Raw genomic sequence first — 20,389 nt, forward strand, 5'->3', positions numbered from 1 at the left:
ATGACACCTCCACCGTACACCGATAGTTCAAATTCAACACTCTTCCCCCATTCTATCATCTATCTCGTCAATTTTTGATCTGTCATAACACCAAATTCTCATCATACATGCTCATCATACCGACTCAAAGCCAATAACGAAAGCTATCGCAGCTTGTTTCTTGGAATTAGCAAAGTGGACCGCTTTGGAATTCCTTTGTATCCCAGCTCAATAGGACAAGAGGCCGAGAACGTGTGACGGCAATTGCGACTTTTTCGAAAACACCATTTGCTCTTTTAGAGCAGCTACTGAAAGTGGGATCAAGTGTTAGAAGAGGTAGTATAACAGACGAATAGTCTCTCGTCGTCATGAAGGTACGAACCTATCTTCGTGCAGGTGACGCGATGTCAATAACTGACATAAATCGTCGTCTTGGCAGTTCGGTAAGACTATCCAGTCTCAACAAGTACCAGGATGGGGCGGATACTACCTAAACTATAAAGTGAGTTGGTTTCGACTCAGAACCTCGGCCCCTCGAGTCTAACAATCACTCGACCAGGCTCTCAAGAAGATCATCAACTCATATGCAGCAGGCAGACCGGCATCAGACGCTTCCCTCCTATCGTTGGGTCTACGTCTTTCCAAGAAATCGCCCGGTAGCGGTAAATCAGATGCTGAGACCGGATCCATCTCACCACCACCACCACCACCACCACCCATCCCAACAACAACATTAGAAGATTTGGAACCGCTTCCTGCAGAAAGTGAACCTCCAGCACCTAATACAGGAAGCGCGTTGATGAGTAGACATCCAACGGGAGGAAATGATAAAAGCGAAAGTTTCAAAGCTCATAGAGATGTTTTCTTCTTCACCTTACAGAGAGAATTGGAAAAAGTGAGCCGTCTCACACCAAGAACTTAGCTGACAACATCTTTTCTCATCGTAGATCAATACATTCTATCTCATCAAAGAGCGTGATTTACGACTAAGGCTGTTGACATTACTTTCAAATCGAAAACGATTATTGCAAAATTCCAATGGATCTGGTACGAACTCATCAGATAATGATCTTGATGGGAACAGTCGCAAAGATGCGGAGTGGACTTCTTTGGAAGAAGGATGGAGGTTATTCGAAAGGGATTTAGGTAAACTTCAAGGTTTTATAGAAATAAACGCTACTGGTTTCCGAAAAATATTGAAAAAATGGGATAAGAGAAGTAAGAGTAACACGAAAGAGTTATATATCGAAAGACAAGTCGAAGTTCAACCTTGTTTCAATCGTGAATTTATAGCTAAACTATCAGATATAGTAGCTGCAAATTTGTTGGATTTGGAGAATGGTTCTGAACATCTATCAACTTCTTTCCTGGAACGTGATTTACCCGATTCAATAGGTGCCGATGGATTAAACTTCAATAGAAAAGAAGATTATGATTCTGATGCTGGAATTGGAAATTCTCTAGCTTTAGATGCTTTGGTCGACCTAGAGTCTAATATGGTTAAAGCTTTGACTTCGGGTAAAGAAGCTGTTTCGGATTGGTTGAAATTAGCCAAAACAAAACAACATCGAGATAAAGGTAGAAGACTAATGAGAATCTTGTGGAGAGCAGCTTTACAAGTTCCTTCAGAACTTTTGGATCTAGTACTTTCAGCTATCAAACTGGATTACGATTATATCGACAACATCAATGGTAGATCACCTTTACATCAAGCTTGTATCGCAGGTTCATCGAGATTGGTTCAGCTTTGCGTCGAAAACAATCACTTATTACTGGAGAAACCGGATGCGTACGACCGGAAACCTATACATTATGCTGCAATACACGGTCATCCTGAAATCGTCTCTTTCCTTTTGTCGAAATCAGCCGATCCTTCCGCGACTGATATGGATGGATATACTCCTTTGATGCACGCTATAATACAAGGGCATTTAGAAGTGGTCCGAATTTTCGTTCAAGATAAAATAACACTTGAACCCACCGCCATCTCTAACGATCTGATACCGCTTTCTCTAGCTTGTCAATTCGGTCACCTCGAAGTTGCAAGATTACTCTTACAGTGTGGAGCTAAAGTGATACCCAACTCCGAAGGCTTATATCCGCAACATTTCGCAGCTAAAGCGGGACATGAAGCTATTTGCCGGCTTTTGGTGGACGAAGGCGGTAAAGATGGAGGTGGAAGAGAGAGACAAGATAAATACAATCTGTGGACACCCTTACATCATGCAGCGATAGGAGGTGAATCAAGACATTTAGCATGTATGAAAGTCCTGGTCGAAGCTGGATGTGATGTCAACACCTCAGATGATTACGGCAAATCACCAGGATGGTATTCTGCTTGGTTTGGTCATGTGGAATGTTTGAATTTCCTGTTGGACAACGGAGCAAAACTCAATGGAAAGCAGAATACTTTGGAAGGAATGGAAAACCTCGGTTTATCGGCAGATCCCCAAATGGACAGCTTGTCACCTGGGTCCGATCTAGAATTGGACCCTCCACAAGATGAATTCGAATTGATACCTTCTTTATCACTTCCCCCACCTATAATACCGTGAGTACATGATCCATAGAACCCGTAGCATTTGAACAGAAGCTGACGCTGTTCGCGTTGCAGGCTCCGAGTATATGGCCACGAATTCCTTGCTAATCGATGTCTTGTCCAACTTTCTCTTGGTCACCCTTTCTCACGTCCATCGTCCATCGCATCAAAAGCACCACCAATCAAGCTGTATTCTCGATCAGGACAAGATTCTCTTCATCTCTGGTCTTCTCTCAAACTAGTTATGACATCAAAATCTGACATCACTGCCGTACCTCATTCTGTGATACTACCTTTGGCTGACGAAAGAGAAGTCTTTTCATTCCAAGTACAATCACTCGAACGGTTTACACTTGAACTTTCACTCTACCCCACCTTCGGATCAAAAGTCATAGGACGAGCTATAGTTTTACCTGACACGTTCAACGATATCACGTATCATAAAGGAATCGTAGCTCCTCTTTTAGATCACAATTTGAAAACAATAGGTGAAGTCGCATTTGAGGTATCGTGTATCAAACCATTCGAGGGAGCACAACTGGAGATCGGAGGTAGAGTGGAGACATATTGGAAATCAAAAGTCACCCCTTCACAGCCTACGCAAGATCATGCTCATCAATTCCAATCACATAGACCATTATCAGTTTCAACCACATCGCCTTCCCTCAGACCACCTGTGACTGCGCCACCGGCGAGCAACAATAACGAATCTGCCCTAGTCACCGCTAGTTCCCTTTCTGGCGAATACGTGCATATAGTCATCCAAGTAACGAAAGATTTCGTTCCCGTGATCTATTCAAAATTGAAATTACCAATTGAGCAACTCGATATTGCAGTATCAGATGTCACTTGTGACCAATTTTTATCTATTGCTAAATCGAACAACCTTCTCTTAACATCTCCATCCAATCACCATTTAACTTCCGGTGAATGGTCAGAATTACTTTCAACTAAAATGTCAACTTTGGATAATGTATTATCGATTTTACCGCCAGAAATAGGTTTGAACCTGTTATTACAATATCTCAGACCAGCAACGGCGATCCAAAAGCAATTTGGAAGATCAATAGAGATAAATAAATTCGTCGATACAATATTACATTCAATCTATCAGAGTGGCAAGAATAATCCTGGTAGGAAGATAATTTTCAGTTCTTTCGAACCTGAAGTTGCAACTGCTTTAAATTGGAAACAACCCAATTGTGAGTAAATTCAGAATTCAGAGTCCAAGTCTTCAGCCATGTTATGATGTTTCCTCAGATGGAGACAGGATGCTGAACAACCTTGGTTAATCTGGTAGACGCGGTATTTTTCGCTTCATATTGCGGCATCTCTTCTTCGCCATCATCCACAGATTCGTCTGGAAGAACAAGACTCTCACCGCTGTCTCTAGAAGAAGAAAGCGATCTCAGATGCTTGAGCGTTAGGGAAGCTGTGAACTTCGCCAAATCCACGAATCTGTTGGGAGTGATATTAGAAGCGACGACTCTGGTGAGTTCACAGCATCTATGTGCTACTGATTGTGATTTGGACCGAAAAGAGTAATGGGCTAATAACACAAAATTCATCTAGGCCGCGGTACCTTCACTTGTAGCATCAGTGAAAGATGCAGGATTACTATTGGCTACTTTCGGTGACTCTCAAGATGTTACTGCTCTTAGACAAGGTGCTTCGGATGGAAGGACAGTAGATGCTTTCGTTATTGATGGGTGAGTTCATCTCCTTATCTTTGTTCCAAGTCAGTTGAGCCTAATACTGATCGTGTCAATATCGTAGGATTATGACTTTGACTATATAAGTGAATTGTACGCATCGGGAGAAAAATGATATGCAGATTCGAAACAGCTCATGCCGAAAGATTAGACATCGAAAGCATGACACGGGAGATCCGGAATGAATTAGCTGAAGATAGATAATGTACAATTACGTAGATGCAAATGCATGATACAATGTAAGATGTAAAACGTACAGTACTTTACAAGCGAGTTTTCAGCAGTACTCTGCTGTATCAAATTATGAGTTTCTAATCCATTTTACTATCTTCTTTCTCGCTACAATGTCTTTTCATTACGTACCGAATCAGTTTTCGATCATACTGCTTTGACGAAAGCCATCATTGGCATTTTCTTTCGGAGAAATGAACTCGAACTAATCATCAACTAATCCCATGAACCTAGCCCAATTTCTCTCCAGCGTCCTTACTGTCCAAACGTCTTTTTGTACAATGTCACCGTGTTCATCGACTTCCTCTTCCTCTTCTGCACTGTCGTCGTTTCCTCTGCACAAGGTCCATTCAGCAACTCGATTTTGGGTATGGATATTGCCATCACTGGTATCATTGTCAGAAGGGTTTGTGTCCCTTCCTTCCAATTTCCATCCTTTACATCTTGATACCCATTCAGCTGCTGACCAAACCAAACGATCTGAAAGTCTGACATCATGAGAATCAGATTCGACCAATAAGCGCTCTTTGGATATCGACGCTATCAACGATGAAGCAGATGGTGAGCGGGATGTGATAAATATCGATGGTGACGCGTATAGGTTCAAAAGGTTCTTCTGTGGAAGAAGAAGCGAGAAGAAAGGTTAGCTTGTGGGTTCCAAGTCTAAGCATACGATACGTACTTCAGCTTGTTTCCAAAATTCAGGTGACCATCCTCCGGCAGAATGTAAATCTACATTAATCTTATTTGTGAAATTCATCTTATGTTTATCACGCATGCTAATCAGTGCGTCGAGTGATGGTCCTGAATTTAACGGAGAAACATCATCAGTTTGGATATTTATTTGGAAGGCTGACTGTATACATTCGAATACAGCCAAGTATGTCAAACGTCCAACTCACCGGCACATGAAACACTATGAAAACTTATATTAACGCCTAACTCAATTGCTATTTCCATTTGTTCATCTAATATTTCTCGTTGATGTGACATTGGTACTTTGAATGGAGTTAATCGTTTCCACTCTTCTTCTCCTTCTCCTTCTTCTTCCTCCTCTGCCTCTTTTTGTTCATGTCCACCTTCCTTGCCATCATCTACAAGACTCTTCACATTTGCTCCAGAGTTTTGATCTTGATGTTGATGCTGATCTTTATAGTCTGGATGTAGATGTTTGGCTTTTTTAGGCCATCTCATCCTCGCACTTCCATCCAATCCAACTTCACCTAGCATAGTCAACCTCCCTTGATTCAAACTCCCTCTTATATCATCTCGAAGTTTCTCTAATAAAGGTTCGAACGAGATTGGATCGGGTAAATATGGAATGAGTGATTTGAGTAAATCAGAATGTTTAGATGATGGTTGGAATAATGAAAAATAATGATCTTCTTTTGAAGGAATAGAGTTTGGCGAGGAGAGTGTATAGAGATGTGTGAACCATGGATGATAGCCTGAATACCCCCTCGGATATCAGCGACCTACCTATGACGATGAACGAGAACGAGAACGAACAACGCAGTCCAGGAAACGGGAATGGAATCCGATTCACGACGACCAACGGGAATTTGAATTGTGTGTGATGACTCACCGAAACAAGCTACCACACCAACTCCTTTCCCATCCCTCCCTTTCCCCTTCTCAGGATGAGACGAATTACACCATCCCCTTTCTGAGCTTAGGGCTTTGGTCCGATCTTGATCATCTACTACCGTAGCCATAGACGCCAATCCACCTAATTTGACAGCATCATATACTTCAGGCGCATGAGTCAAGTCGGTAGAATGACAGTGCGCATCCGTGACTGACCCAGCACATCAGTACAGGATGGTCGCCTATGACACAGCGTTCGACGGAAAGATTTTGTAGGACAGAGGGGCGGGTGGAAAAGGAGAACGTTGACAAAGTAGACTCACGATGACTCAGTACATGATCGGGTGGAAGGGGTATTTCCTCCCAATTCGGAGGTTGAACACCTTGTCGGTTAATTGACTTCTTCTTCTTTGCAGAAGGATCACCTTCATGCTGCAAGCACATATCGTCGCTTTCAACTTCACGTCTTCGTTCAGACAAGGCAGTTGTGATATCTCGACTAAGTTGCAAGTCGCAAAAACCAGATGAACATCAACGTCGCGACTGATTTGCGAACATTACTTTCAATCTCATTCGAGATGACGTCACCTCGACCCACCCTCTCATACAGAGTATATATATTGCATCAATCCATCCTTCACCTTCGTCTTCTTCATCATCCACCCGTCGGACTTCACTCGGACCTACACTGCAAGTCCCAGAACAAGCCAGCTCAATAAAGACCAAGCCCACAATGTCCCAAGTAAGCTCATCGAAGCGGTTGATAAGTGATGCCAAACGAGCTGATAGAGTTCATGCCGGAAGTCACCCGATACTACTTCCTCTGCTGCAATCAGCACCTCATCTGCACCAACATCTACCAGTTCCACCAGAACCAATATGTCGAAGCAATCAACCAAAGATGATCGAATCTTAGCTCTCCAAGAAGAAATTCAAAATCTGAAAGCTGGATTAGGGTAAGTGAATGTCTCCTTCGTCCTTCCTTCACTCTTCCTTCCTTTCAGTCACTTCCTGCTTTTATCAATTCACCACTACAACCTCATTCATCCTCCTTCCTATGGGAGCTGATATTGGTATTCAATAGTGAATACGATCCCAACGTCATCATCCAGAATCACATCAGACTCTTACATACCTATAACGAAGTGAAAGATGGTACTCAATCGTTAATAGGTAAAGTCAGTATCATTACCTGGCTACCAGGTCATTTCTCTATTGAACGTGCTCAACAGCTAACTCGCTATATCTCTGAATAGTACGCTCAAATCACCGGGAAAACGATTAGAGAAGCTCATGTAGAGATGGGTTTACCTCTCACCGATTGAGTGGGATGAATGTCGTTTGATTTGGTATGATGACCAAAGTTCCAAGCAAATGAGCGATCGGTTGTAGTGAGAATCATTGGGAAAACAGTTGTATATAGACTTGAGTTGTACACAGAGATGCAGTATTCCAAGCATAGCATGCATCCATCGCATTTTCTGTTATTTCCACTACTATGATGTATTTATTACTATAACCTGCTATTCGAAGTTGGCTGTGAAGGTATTCAAGCAGAAGCGGAAGAGATGAAGAAGCTCTTGTCGACTATTGGAAAAGAGTATATTCAGCTTTGTCGTAATATCAGAGATATCTTGCCGTCCACGAAGGTGAAATAATGGCTAGGGCAGCACTCACCTGATGGATCAATGGGACCAGCGGGTTTCCTGGAATCAGCGGGGATAGAAGTGTAGACGCTGTCGGAAGTAGATATAACCCCCTTGGATCCCTTAACGGTGGTGTTGTGGCTAAGAAAACAGGGTATCAGTTCCAACATTGCAGCTGAATCACGTAGCAGGTAGGTGACCAAAAGATTAGAGGAACGCAATACTTACATGGACAAGTTGTAAGCGTCGGAGCTGGCGGCAGTCTCACCGTGAACCAACTTCCTCCAAGCTTCGTGACACTCGTGGATGATCTCTACGGCGTATTTCTTGGATTTGGCTTCACCGGAGAAGGCGAAGACGTTCTGTTATATGTCAATTAAGATTCAGCGATGATCCTGTCAAGCCGAGTTTCAGATATTTCTCCTTCGTATGAATACATCTATTTTCCACCTGATGCCCCACACAAATCCCTTTCTTATCAAGGTAAAGTCCACTTGTGGAAAAACAATGATACAACTCACCTCGGGTTTTCCATCTGGGATTTTGTAGATTCTGAACCATTCATTTGTAGCTCTAATCAAACCTGGTAAATGTCTTTCAACATCTTCAATGTCGTTTAATCTGGGAGCCAAAGGATCGTTTACGTCTACTACTAAAACTTTCCAATCTGTTTCACCTTCATCAAGTAAAGCCATGATACCTAAAACTTTAACTTGTTTGACTTGACCGACGTATCCTACGGCTTCACCAATTTCACAGACGTCCAAAGGATCGTTATCACCGTCAGCACCGGTTTCGGGATGTTTGACGTTTGGGTCTTCCCATGTTTGAGGGAAAGCTCCGTAGTTCCAAATGTAACCTATTCCGTCAATCGGCTAATTAATCGATAGATTCGGTGTAGGACACCAAAAAAGCCAGAAACATACCGTGGTGGGGGAAACAGTTTCGGACGTATCGAAGTTTACCCTTCTTGATGTCTTCACGATATCTGTCAGCTGATTTGTATGGCATTGCCCAGACTCAACCCAGCTCACCTTGCTTGATGGGGTTGAAAGCCTCCTCTTTGGAGATCTCCATCTTGGCGTTAGTCCATCTAGGAACCTCAACGACCACTAAATTACAACAGGGATCAACATGATATTTCCAAAAGGGTTCAATGCATGTATATTGGCAAATTGGTATCGTGACTCACTGTTGAGGACGGTCTTGGACTCATCAGCGAAGAGAGGGATATCGCTGCGTAATTCATCAGCTGGCCTTCAAGGACAATCTCGTGTGAATAGCGGACTTACTGGAAAGGAGAAACGACCTTGCCCTCTTTCTCGAGGAAGACTCGGTGTTCTGTGTGACGTATCATATCAGTGTGAGCTATGCAATTTCAAAGCTGCGTTTTACTGACCGAGGGTATTGGCAGCCTATACACGTGTGCAATTGATTCAGCTTGTAGATCCCACTAAGACTTCTATGCTTATAGAGATAACTTACGCCAATGATTCTGGTTTGATAATCTGACATTTTGATCAAGTGTTTCGCGGTGGTTGACAATCTACGAACAGCAGTGATGTTCATATATGCTTTCCAGCGAAGAAGAGAAAGAGAGAGAGAGAGAGTGAGAATGAGAATGAGACAGTTGGAATCAAAGTGGGGGTTTAGCTAGTGGTCCGTGCTCAAAGCGGTTAATTAATTCCCCAAAAAAAACATCAGCACGTCAATGCTGTATTACCCCACAATCTCAAATCTGGAATTACCCCACATTCTCATATCAGAATCGTCCACCATCGGCGTTATAAATTTGGGGGCAAATGTGTGGTATCGGATATATGTTATTGTGGCACTTTCAGTCCCACTTTATGTCTCAGTGCTTTTTCGAGAGGTGGAGGTTGATCGCCACTGGACAGTGTTGATATCTGTTGTCGATCGTTGTTGAGAATGGATTTAACAGGCAGAAGATACACCTGGCATCTGAATTGGTAGTGAGCGGATTGTCACTACAGTCGTCAGAGAGAAAAAGAGAGACTCTCGAAGTACTTGAGAACGAAAACATCAAGAAAAACAATCGAAACCAATCAGCTCACTAGAACCTAGAACAAACAATATCCGCCACCCATCAAATCAAGTTTGACGGATACGACAATGTCATGTCAAACGTGTTCGTCAGAACTTCCACCCCATCTCTTCCGTCAAGCATTCATCACTCCTTGTTGTTCATCTCCGATATGTAACGGATGTATCTCCCGTAATCCTAGATTAAAAGAATATATACCATGTTTGAGATGTGGTGATCCGCGCACTGTAGAACTAAAAGGGGCAGCTTGTAGGATAGGTAAAGAAAGACCGATTGTGAATGACAACGGCTCATCAAATAGGATTAATCAGAGAGAAAGTGAAATCATAGGAGGAACAGGTGAAGTAGTATTCGAAGTTGGAGAGGATGAAGAAGAAGAAGAAGAAGAAGAAGAAGAAGGAGAGCTGCCTCCTAATTACGAAGATATACATCCTTCCCAAAGTAAAGAAATTCAAGTGGTAGAGACAACCCATCAAATACAGCCGGACAGGGAAGGACACATTTCACGAGAAGGAGTTGAGAATATACATGGACACGTTGATGAAGATGTAGATGAGGATGATGAAGCATTGGAGACAGTAGAAATCACTCATCAAATACAAAGAGGAGATACATTATTATCGATAGCCAGGAAATACGCTACAGACGTACGTGACGATCAATTGCATTATTTGATTCATGGAACAATAGACTGATACCATGTTTTGATTCTAGCCGCACGACCTTTTGACTCTTAATTCGCTTCCACCATCAGCACTTTCAACTCATCCACGCATACTTCACACCCGAAAATCAATCATAATCAATCGGCGACAAATACCCCTATCAAAATTACCGTTATCGCAGCGGTTGAACCCTATAACAGCAGAAGATGAAGATGAAAAGGAAAATCAAAAGGACAAGGAAGAAAGAGAAAAACAAAAACAGTTGAAAAGATTTCAACTTTTAACTAAAAACACTGATGACCAAATCGCCAATACCTATTTATCTCTTTCTGAATTAGATGAAAATAAAGATATCTCACATTTCACTGGAAGTGGCGAGACTTTAGATGGAAAGAAAATGATTATCGATAAATCCAATAGAGAAGAAAGAGCTCTGGAATCTTTCTTCGAAGATGACGAATGGGAAAAACAAGTTAAATTGGATAAAAGGAAACAAGGTAAATGGAAGATCATCGGAAATGGAAGTGCAAGTGCAAGTGGATCATCTTTAAAGGCTAAAGGATGAATTGCGCTTATTATGCTTATGCTCGAAATAAATAACTCACTTGTATCGAATTCCGTTCCTCTCTTATCACGCTTATCATACTTTGCTACGTGTCTGTATCGCCCTATCTCACGAATGTCATCTTAATCCTCCATGACTGCCCGTCACTGTCATCGTTATGTATATACCTCTTGTATCCACCTCTGTACCTTACTTAGACCCATGTGCATGTTGTTACCGCTCGACATCTTACATTGCTCGGTGATCATTTTTTCAGGACTTCCGAGTTAGGCTGATCGACTTGTCTCATAAAGTATATTGTAAGAAAGCAAATTTGTATGCAAGGAGACATTGGCGTATTTCTTTTGTCTTGATTTACATGATACATACGATTCGTGATATATACAAAATGGCTTCGCCGTGCCGCTCTTTCGATGTACGTTTACTTCGTATTACGGCGTTATATTCTGATCCTGTGGGGTATATATCGTCTGGGCAACAGTTGAATCGAACGATAGTTGCGATTGTCTGAGGTCTATCTAAGCCTCATAGGAGGGCGGCTCGATTGTCATCTCCTCACTCAGGCCTTCATCTAGAATCAGTTGACCTTTCTCATCATGTCCATTCCTGTCAGATGACTTGTTTCGTGGATCGACTAGGATTCCAGCTTCGATCCTGTGAATAGATAGTAGGTAAGCACGAAGCACGGTATAGTCGATGGCACACTGATCATCTCCTTTCAGCTCCGCATCTTATGATGCCCCTAGCCGAGCCAACGAACCCTCGGGCAGCATCTCGGGCAGCACCATACTCCGGTGAAATACTCACATTTTCATTCTCAAGATAGCAGTCTGCGTTACATCACCAGCTTTCTTGCCTACCTTGAAGGCGTTGGTGAACATTTCTCCACGATGATCGGGCTCTTTCAAAACGAGAATCTGACATTTTTGAGGTTAGTTGCATTCAGATGGGGAATCATGCACGAAGGGCGCAAGATCAAATATGATCCTCGACTCACCTGATCGATCAAGTCAACTTTCCCTTGGATCTCTTTATTTTCCACTAAACCTTCGACAAGGCTTAACATGTGTTTCGTGTCCAGTCCGAATGCAGTAGCCATAACTGGAATCTGAATAGTTGCAAAAGGTTTAACATATTGAAGTATACATCTCTTTTCAATCAAGTCCAGGAGGATGCCTGCATGAGAGCTGAGGAATGGATTGAGTAGGAGCATAGGCTATGTCAACCATATATGATTAGCATCTATGGCACACGAGGAGAGATGTAATTCAGCAATGAGGTATTTCAAGCCTACACTGTAATTCATGACGCTCAAATCATAGTAAGGTTTTTCACTTACTTCGGCTCGTTGAAGCAAATTCATGACTTGTCCATAATTAGCGTCCACATATGCGCTAATGAGATCTACGATCCAGGAATCATGATCATCAATTTGAGCTTTGAAACTTGTTCTATCCAATAATACCCTTCTTATCCTATCTCTATCTGCGCTCGCCAAGATGCAGAAGGCAGTGATTAACGCCAAGTCTGCTGACGAGATTGCCTTTTCGCATCCATGCGTCAGCTAATTTCCCCTCAGGAGGCATGAGATAGCTCACTTTTCCTTCGAAATCACCTAAACCACCTTCTTCCTCTCCAACAGAGCCTAATTCCCTTCCTGCTTTACTCCATTCTCTGTTATGTAACGCTACTAAGCCTTTAGCCACTCGAATTCTGACCATAACGCTTCGCCGAACAGCGAGACTCCTAGCTTCGTTCTCTCGTCTTTCACGCAGATCAGATGCAGTGACGTTCGCCGCTTCGGTGGTTGGACCACGAGTAGTGGGTGGGGGTGGATGAAGTCTGTCAAGTGTAGATTCAAGTTTAGATATGTGACCTGGTAGAGTGGATGGAAGATTGAAAGCCAGAAGTGTCTGTAGAGTATGATATATGATTAGCTAAGGAAGTACCATGCTGCGAAAAGATTGATCAAGCTGATCTCACCTCAACGATGCCAACGCCTAAATCAACATGATGTTGTGAACTCGTACTGTATTCTCTCACAGCACTATAATTCTTCATTGCAGCTTGTGAGTTTCCCACTTTGACGGAAAGTTGAGCGAAAGCAAGATATGTGAGCTGATCGCCAATAAATAGCAGCCATATCCATTAGTCTGCATGCATAGGGTTGAGGAAAGTCTGACACTCACCCTTATACTTTCTTTGATTAAATTACTTAAATAACCTCTCAATTCAACATCCAATCTATTGTTCTCTCTTCTTTCTAATTCTTTAACATTTTCTATCCATTTTATATCAGCTATACCATCTTCTTCTTCTCCTCCACTTCCATTTCCAGTCCCACCTGCATCGACTGGTATTGTATTTAAATCATCGATATCCATCCTGGAGATATCATCTTCCCTTTCGTCCTTTGATTTTCTTCTAGCAGATGGATCTTTCAATAATTTGATTGAAGAATAATATAATGACCAATCCCATGTTTCGTTTTTGAGGTGTGGAATTAGTCTTGCTAAAGCAGCTCGGGAGAATGATATCGCTTGAAAAGTAGGTTTTGATTGTGATGAAAGCAGTAAAGAAGGTATATGAAACAATCGTGTTATGAGTGCTCGGCCTAGAGGGTGATGAATGGTATCAATGATAGACATCTAGGGTACATTTGTACGCATTCGGGGCTTTTACATTCATGAATCAGTGAGCATGAAGAACGCTGGGCTCACCTTGATATGTTCCCTCGTACGCTTTCCAATCGAAATCATGCGCATTCAAAGGAGAGAGCATCTCCTCGACCGTTCTATGACGAGAGGAAGAAGCTTGCGACATTTCGGTATGTCCACTTGTGTAAGCGCCCTTGCACTCAGCTGCCGGACAAGGTGTGAGTGGCTCTGTATTATTGTTGTATTGGGAAATAGGCAGAGAAGAGGAAAAATGACCAATGATGGTTGAATCAATCGTTGATGGGATGTGTGATTGATGAGTTCACCTCCACCAGCGAATGAACAAAGTGGCACACCCGATTCCTGGTTTGAGGTGGCATGTAAACATCTCATGCTGTTCGTTTCCATTGTTGACAACAATATCATGCATAGTCTGTTCCGGATGGTATGTAGCGAAGCCCTTTGGAAATACGTGAACAACTACTCTGGTCTTGGAAAGTCTCATATATCTCATCAAAAGATTTCACCTATTCACTAAATTTCTTAACCTTTATCACCACCACTATCTCCACAATCGTTGCACACCCACTGCCAGCTTGTTTCTCTTTCTTCTTCCTGCAGGTGGTTGGACTTTATTTCGGCTGCCCTATATATTCTGGGTATTTCCGTCATGTTCACCTGTTGCAACTCCATTCCATCCCTTATTTTCTCTTTGCCGCAAAAGAAACACCATTCAACTTCAACCTCGTCGATCATTTCTTTATCTCTTCTGCTCATCCCCTGAGCCGGCGATCCAGAAGATCGCCTTTCGTCATCGCTGGAAGATGATTTCTGAGCCAGGAATTCAGCTTGAAACGATTTCATTCTAGAATCAAACGATAAGCTACCTGGCATTTGCATTTGCATTCGCGGTCTAATTGTGGAATCGACACTTTGATCTTGATCTTGTACTTGTATTTGTCTGGGTTTGATTGTCGCTTGACCTAAACTTCCAACGATATTAGATTCAGGTCCAGGTCGAACAGTAGTTGATCCTATACTAGTACTATTCTGACCCAGATTCCATGATGTGCTATATCTAGAAGCTGTATATTCAAGTGAATTCATCAAACCCTTCAGATCTTTAATTGAATTAGGTATACTCCTGTCAATCCCATTGTATTCCCGAGGACGTAAGATCGGGATCGACCTTGCCTCAGACGGGATATGGGTCGGTAAAGATATTAAGGGGACAGGAAGGTCCAATGACGGGATGGCGGGTGTGGTTGGATATTGGGGAGATGCACCGATGGATATGATGTCCGGTGAAGGATATATATCATTTTGGGTGTCGTTCAGAACAGGTGAAAATCGACTATCTTGCTGGGAAACTTGATCTTCGTTTTGATCATGATTGTCGTGCAATCTGTCCAGCTGTTTTTGAGTCGAACTTGGTTCTCCCGCTATGTTCGGATCTTGCAGTTGAGGTTGATTTTGATCCTGAAGTTGATCCTGACCTAGATCCTGACTCTGATCTTGGATGTTGTTCTTCTCATTGATGCGTGTGATGCCAACAAGTGACGATTGCTCGTGAGAAAGTGAGGGGCGATTCATTATTTCTATTTCTGGCAACGACATTGTCCCTTCCGTTTCTTTTTCGCCTGTTGTTCAGATATGCCAAAAAGATGAAATATCAGTGTATATCCAAAGGGTGAATCCGACCAGAACGATATTCAGCGGCAGAGACTCAATTTTGTCAAGGTCAAATCCATCAACCGTTCTGTGTACTAGTACCTTTGTCTTTGTACATCACAAAGGACTATCAAGGAATGAGTCTACCTCAATCCTTTCTTCAATCATCACAAAGGATACACTGTCGCTTCCATTCATCAGAGATCTTCCGGATGCCAGCCAGGAGACACGTCAAGCGGACCACACAGCAGGACGTGTGCATCATCATTTACATGATAGGAACGCGCCACCCGTACATTGCAGAGAAAGAAAGCATAAATCGTTACATTTCGTTTAATAACAATCAGGTCAAATCGACCAGTCTGCTCATACCAGTGACTACCTTGACACTCCATCTATCCAAGATGACCTCGATGAGCGCAAACCCTATACCGTTCTCTCCTCATCAACATCAAATCTCTCTCTTCATAGTCATCAAACCTCTTTCCCTGGCCAATTTCCTTCGTCTGTCCGCGTCAACTTCACCAGGGGTCTGACCTCCATTTATGTACAACTCCTGAAGTAATCGATCTACATCAGGTGTAACTATATAGTTCTTGTGTACTTCACCTAATACTTGAGCTGATTTGGTTTTTTGATCGAGATGAACTAAATGTTGGATAAACGTTGTAGGTAAACCTGGTGTCACCTATAGGCATGCACATATAACTTGTAAATCAGTGATTTGATCAAGCGTACGATCTGATGGGTGATGGATAGTAGGTTTATACCGGCAGACTCGACTTTCTTCTTCTACGATGGCACCTTGGAAGAAAGAAGGAGAGTTCACTCACGTTCATCACTATATCTTTCCCCATTACAATCTTGACCTTACCACTTTTCATGACTACCATCGTACCTATTCTGCCTTCAGGTTGGTGTTCTATTGGTTTCTTTACTCCACCGCGTAATTGACCAACATTAGGTTTTATATCTGGTTTTACATCAGGTTTGATATCTTTGGTCGCTGATCCATTTGCTGATGCTGATGGGGCAGCTGCGGAAGTAACAGGTTTCAGATCTCCATTCGAGGTGGAAGGTTGAGTGAGATCGACAGGATCTGAAGGAAGGAATTTAGGGAATAAATGTGGGAATTGGAATATGAATAATTTCTCTTCAGGATTGTCCTATCAGATATTTACAAGAATATCAACATATGTCATGGACGGAACACATGAAATACTTGAAAATCATTTATTGTATTGGAGAAATCACTCACCATCCCATCAGCTTGAACGAAATCACCTTGCATATCTTCCTCTTCTTCTTCTTCCTCACTTTCACTCAAATCAACTTTTTGAGCCTCATTGACATCATCGTCATTCTCAGAATCTTCATCTCTATCCATATCATGTTGATCACGTGGATCTTCCATACCACCAGTTTGAGCGAAATTTCTCACTCTTCTACCTAAGTTATCGCGATCTTGCATTTCATCATCACTCAACATTACATCATCTTGTCTTTCTAATTCTCTTGATTGTTTTTCAGGTGAGATAGGTTCTGCTTTGACACCATATCCAACCGCGCTATTGATGTCATTCGTTGTGTTACTATCTATATCCATTGAATTGGAAATGGAATTGGAATTGGAATTGGATTTATCTTTCTTCTTGTTTTTACCTTTATCTTTCTTGATATTTTCTTTAGCTTTCTTATCGTTCAATCTTCTATCTCGGTATAGAGAAGTAGGAGCGGATTCTGACATTGTAGAGACTAAATCGATATCTATCGGTCTACCCATTGTTCCTTCATGATCTGAATGATCTGAATAGACCTCTGCATCTTGTTCGTCGAATATCCGAGGTGCAGGTGCTGGAGCAGCTGCGAATCTACGTGATGATGAGGCTAATTACACAATATAGTACATGTATCAGTGAGAAATCCCTCAAATTCCAGTTCATCTGGCTGGACGTTCATAATAACTGGGTATAAACTCTCATGATGGAGTGGTTTTTCAGATCACGGCGCATACCGGTGTGTTGTGTAGGAGATATTGGCTTACCAGACTGAACAGGTCTTGGACCACCAAAGACACCCGCAGCGATTGAAGTGGTAGGTGCTGCACCCCTTCCTCTACCTCTACCAGCCGCACCTCTTCCTCTACCTCGTAAACCTCCTCTTGCAGAAACAGACGGAGCAGGTGCCGATGTGATATCCTATCGTATCAGTTCAGATCAGCTACCGCGGACTTTGGAGCTAAAGCTATAACTGACAGGTTTGACGTCTACTTCTCTGTTTATACATATATCATCAGTCTCAATGCCTTCTCGTGATAGCATGGGGAATGTTTAGAGTCCCGTTCGCCCGTTGACTGAGGAAGGGGAATGGGACTTACTGTTTCATCCTTCTTATAGGTACTTTAGGTTTAAATTTCATCCTTTGTACACCTCCTGGTGGAGCACTACTTTCTGCTCTTGTTACAGAAGGAGCCGGTGTCGATCTAGCCGAAACAGAATTTGATCCTTCCGACGAAACGACTGACATTGGAACTGAAGCTAGATTTGGCGGTACCGATACCGATGTACCTGAAGTTGGTTGAATAGTAGCGGGCTGCGCTTGAGCTGCTGCTATCAGAGAGGGTTTACCTCGTACAGGAGGCGGGTTAGACATCTTGCAGATATGCACTTGATTAGATGTTTACCGACTGAAACAAAAAGATGATGAATAGACTGATTGACCATCGAAGTGATCAATTTATCCTCAATAATTCAACTTTTGTTGTTTCAGCCGGAAACCAAGGTACTCCCAACCCACGTGACTTACAGAGGAGAATGAAGATTACAAAATTATCCTATTGAGCTGGACACATGTGATTAGGACAGTTTTGTAATGACCCATTACAAATTCTTCTCCCCCGCAGTGTTTCTAGGCCGAGATGATGACGATAGCTTTGAACATGAATTCAATCCTTTGCCACCTCGTTAACATTTCACTCAACCCATAAAATATCCACCTCCGACAAGTAGATCAGTTCTCATTGCTTCATACGTGAAACAACACCTATCAGAAGCCATTATAGTAGCCTAGACTCCACTACTTGATCACCACGACTCGCCCCAAGAGCAAGCCTTGCGACCCCCATTCCAACACCATTATGCCTACTGAATTACCTTACGCAGCGGAAGCTGAATCTTCCCTTGGATATGAGGAGCTTCAAGTGAGTCAGCTTCTCACTGGTCGCTAATCTCGAAACACTCAAGCTGATAGCCGTCAATGGAATCTATAGGTCTTGCGGACGCAGTATTATAAGGAAATCGAACAAGGACATGTCACCACTCAAAGTAAATTTAATTATGGTGAGTTTTACTTGTATTCAATTGAGAGATGATCGAGTTTGGATAAGGAGAAATTCTTCCATTCCGGGAGAGACAGCATCAAGTGGACTTGAAGCAGGGCGAGGTTTATACCTCTATACCTCATAAGCAAGAATTATGCAGTAGCTTGTGGAGTTACGAGTTACGAGAATTCTTGCTGACTTCTTCATGGTGCAGGTTGGGGATTAGTCAAATCATCTACTGCGGAACTTCAAACAGAAGGTGTAAAGCTACTACAAGGTGAGTTGGTTTTTACTGGATGTTCACCTTCACTACCTCTTATTCTCTCGCATGAAACAACATGAGTATTGACTAGTCTTTCTCACTTTTAGAGATATATTCCGCCTCCCCTGCACACCGGAGGGAATGTACCTACTACATCGCTGTTGGGTATTACAAGCTGAAGAATTACGCGTATGCTAAGAAATTCAATGGTCAGTTCTTCATTTCACCTTTGCGATGATATCAATTGTTTTTCAGCCAGTCCTATCCCTTGAATTCGTTATTTCTTCTTTTGTCAAAATACCTGTCTTACGGTCCATCAGTAACTGCTTTGAACTGACACCTCATATCCTCACGTAGATCTGCTCCTCTCTGTCGAACCAGAGAACATGCAAGCTCAATCTCTGCGCACACTGATTGATCAAGCTGTTCAAAGAGATGGTTATATAGGTGAGACTCAATGCTCTTTCCTCCATTCTCTCTTACCGGCGGCTATTCTTCCTTGCGAGATAGCCGAAACTTCTCCCATCATCGCTTTTATAGCACTTGAGCTGACAACCATACGTATTTGCTTTGTATAGGTATGGGTCTCATAGCTGGTGCAGCAGCAGTGACGGGATTGATAGTTGCTGGACTTGTCAAACGTTCGAGAAGGTAATTGCAAGTGTGTCGCTCTGATCTTATATACCAAAAACAAACGCGGCTGCGGTAATCCGGAGATGAAATCATGTCGAAAGTATATTCTGATTGATATGACAAGTAGAGTTTTTGCCATACATATATGTACATAGTATCACTATTGGTCTACCTATATGCAAGCTCGTCCTCTGGGATCTGAGTTGTCTAAGCGGTGATGGTGAGAAGCATGAGGACATAGCCATACCATTTCCGGTGTATGACAAAGTTGAGCGCCACTTGAAGTTGATCTAATGAATAATATTCATGCTTCATGCGCAACCAGCGTCAAAAAAAGAGTGGAAAAATGAAATTAAAATAAAGTGACCGGCCGAACATCTCCTATGAAATCTGATATGGACACACACCCACCGCAAGCCGAAAAAATATCAGATATCGACGATTTCGTTTCATTGGAATAAATCGATCATCCATTCCAGCGAAATAAAGTGCATATACCAACATAATCATAGGTATACACGTACATAGGCGTCGACTGTCGATCCTCGATTGTGCAACAAATACGATCTGAAGGATCGGCTGTACTTCCAAAAAGGTGATGTGAGTCTTTTCTTTTACGTACCGAACATCAAAAACGATCTTATCTCGGCGATGGGCCAAGATGCGCCCTCGAGGAGAGATGTGTTGTCAGGCTTCGCGAAGCATACGCGTGGATCAGACGGAGTCGATGACACGAGAGGATGACGTTGAAAGAAAATTCAAGGCAAGGGAAAAAACTAAATATCAAACGGGCTCTTGCGCATGGGGGGTGTATAAAGAATTGAAGGAAAAAGTTTCCCTCATTCTCGATGGAATACT

At 42.5% G+C, this 20,389-nt stretch overlaps 9 protein-coding genes across 9 annotated transcripts; 4 read left to right on the forward strand and 5 right to left on the reverse strand.

Annotated features, from left to right (window-relative positions):
* Nucleotides 1–347: 347 nt before the first annotated feature.
* Nucleotides 348–4,316, forward strand: IL334_006366 (uncharacterized protein; the record flags this gene model as incomplete). Its single annotated transcript, XM_062938070.1, has 8 exons — nt 348–353; nt 419–481; nt 539–874; nt 927–2,530; nt 2,594–3,720; nt 3,819–4,009; nt 4,091–4,227; nt 4,295–4,316. The coding sequence occupies 8 exons, from the start codon at nt 348–350 to the stop codon at nt 4,314–4,316; spliced, it is 3,486 nt and encodes a 1,161-aa protein (XP_062794121.1).
* A 350-nt stretch (nt 4,317–4,666) lies between these two features.
* IL334_006367 (uncharacterized protein) lies at nt 4,667–6,492 on the reverse strand (the record flags this gene model as incomplete). The annotated part of the gene is made up of 5 exons (XM_062938071.1): nt 4,667–5,077; nt 5,144–5,265; nt 5,364–5,909; nt 6,047–6,259; nt 6,372–6,492. The coding sequence occupies 5 exons, from the start codon at nt 6,490–6,492 to the stop codon at nt 4,667–4,669; spliced, it is 1,413 nt and encodes a 470-aa protein (XP_062794122.1).
* Nucleotides 6,493–6,781: 289 nt separating this feature from the next.
* Nucleotides 6,782–7,373, forward strand: IL334_006368 (uncharacterized protein; the record flags this gene model as incomplete). The annotated part of the gene is made up of 4 exons (XM_062938072.1): nt 6,782–6,790; nt 6,838–7,004; nt 7,133–7,226; nt 7,305–7,373. The coding sequence occupies 4 exons, from the start codon at nt 6,782–6,784 to the stop codon at nt 7,371–7,373; spliced, it is 339 nt and encodes a 112-aa protein (XP_062794123.1).
* Nucleotides 7,374–7,597: 224 nt separating this feature from the next.
* IL334_006369 (inorganic pyrophosphatase) lies at nt 7,598–9,209 on the reverse strand (the record flags this gene model as incomplete). Its single annotated transcript, XM_062938073.1, has 10 exons — nt 7,598–7,635; nt 7,726–7,835; nt 7,923–8,056; nt 8,216–8,553; nt 8,621–8,671; nt 8,729–8,806; nt 8,887–8,930; nt 8,987–9,035; nt 9,094–9,109; nt 9,180–9,209. The coding sequence occupies 10 exons, from the start codon at nt 9,207–9,209 to the stop codon at nt 7,598–7,600; spliced, it is 888 nt and encodes a 295-aa protein (XP_062794124.1).
* A 618-nt stretch (nt 9,210–9,827) lies between these two features.
* IL334_006370 (uncharacterized protein) lies at nt 9,828–10,989 on the forward strand (the record flags this gene model as incomplete). Its single annotated transcript, XM_062938074.1, has 2 exons — nt 9,828–10,406; nt 10,474–10,989. 2 exons carry the CDS (start codon nt 9,828–9,830, stop codon nt 10,987–10,989), a joined length of 1,095 nt encoding a protein of 364 aa, XP_062794125.1.
* A 518-nt stretch (nt 10,990–11,507) lies between these two features.
* On the reverse strand, nt 11,508–13,812 carry IL334_006371 (uncharacterized protein; the record flags this gene model as incomplete). The annotated part of the gene is made up of 8 exons (XM_062938075.1): nt 11,508–11,643; nt 11,797–11,906; nt 11,987–12,205; nt 12,329–12,532; nt 12,588–12,902; nt 12,973–13,107; nt 13,179–13,603; nt 13,710–13,812. 8 exons carry the CDS (start codon nt 13,810–13,812, stop codon nt 11,508–11,510), a joined length of 1,647 nt encoding a protein of 548 aa, XP_062794126.1.
* Nucleotides 13,813–14,189: 377 nt separating this feature from the next.
* On the reverse strand, nt 14,190–15,239 carry IL334_006372 (uncharacterized protein; the record flags this gene model as incomplete). The annotated part of the gene is made up of 1 exon (XM_062938076.1): nt 14,190–15,239. One exon carries the CDS (start codon nt 15,237–15,239, stop codon nt 14,190–14,192), a length of 1,050 nt encoding a protein of 349 aa, XP_062794127.1.
* Nucleotides 15,240–15,768: 529 nt separating this feature from the next.
* Nucleotides 15,769–17,969, reverse strand: IL334_006373 (uncharacterized protein; the record flags this gene model as incomplete). Its single annotated transcript, XM_062938077.1, has 6 exons — nt 15,769–16,005; nt 16,151–16,483; nt 16,576–17,204; nt 17,362–17,515; nt 17,573–17,591; nt 17,695–17,969. 6 exons carry the CDS (start codon nt 17,967–17,969, stop codon nt 15,769–15,771), a joined length of 1,647 nt encoding a protein of 548 aa, XP_062794128.1.
* Nucleotides 17,970–18,453: 484 nt separating this feature from the next.
* IL334_006374 (mitochondria fission 1 protein) lies at nt 18,454–19,553 on the forward strand (the record flags this gene model as incomplete). The annotated part of the gene is made up of 6 exons (XM_062938078.1): nt 18,454–18,516; nt 18,586–18,655; nt 18,851–18,913; nt 19,006–19,107; nt 19,256–19,345; nt 19,477–19,553. The coding sequence occupies 6 exons, from the start codon at nt 18,454–18,456 to the stop codon at nt 19,551–19,553; spliced, it is 465 nt and encodes a 154-aa protein (XP_062794129.1).
* Between the last annotated feature and the right edge of the window lie 836 nt (nt 19,554–20,389).

The sequence above is a fragment of the Kwoniella shivajii genome, chromosome 9, assembly GCF_035658355.1.
Source record: "Kwoniella shivajii chromosome 9, complete sequence".
Lineage (NCBI taxonomy): Eukaryota > Fungi > Basidiomycota > Tremellomycetes > Tremellales > Cryptococcaceae > Kwoniella > Kwoniella shivajii.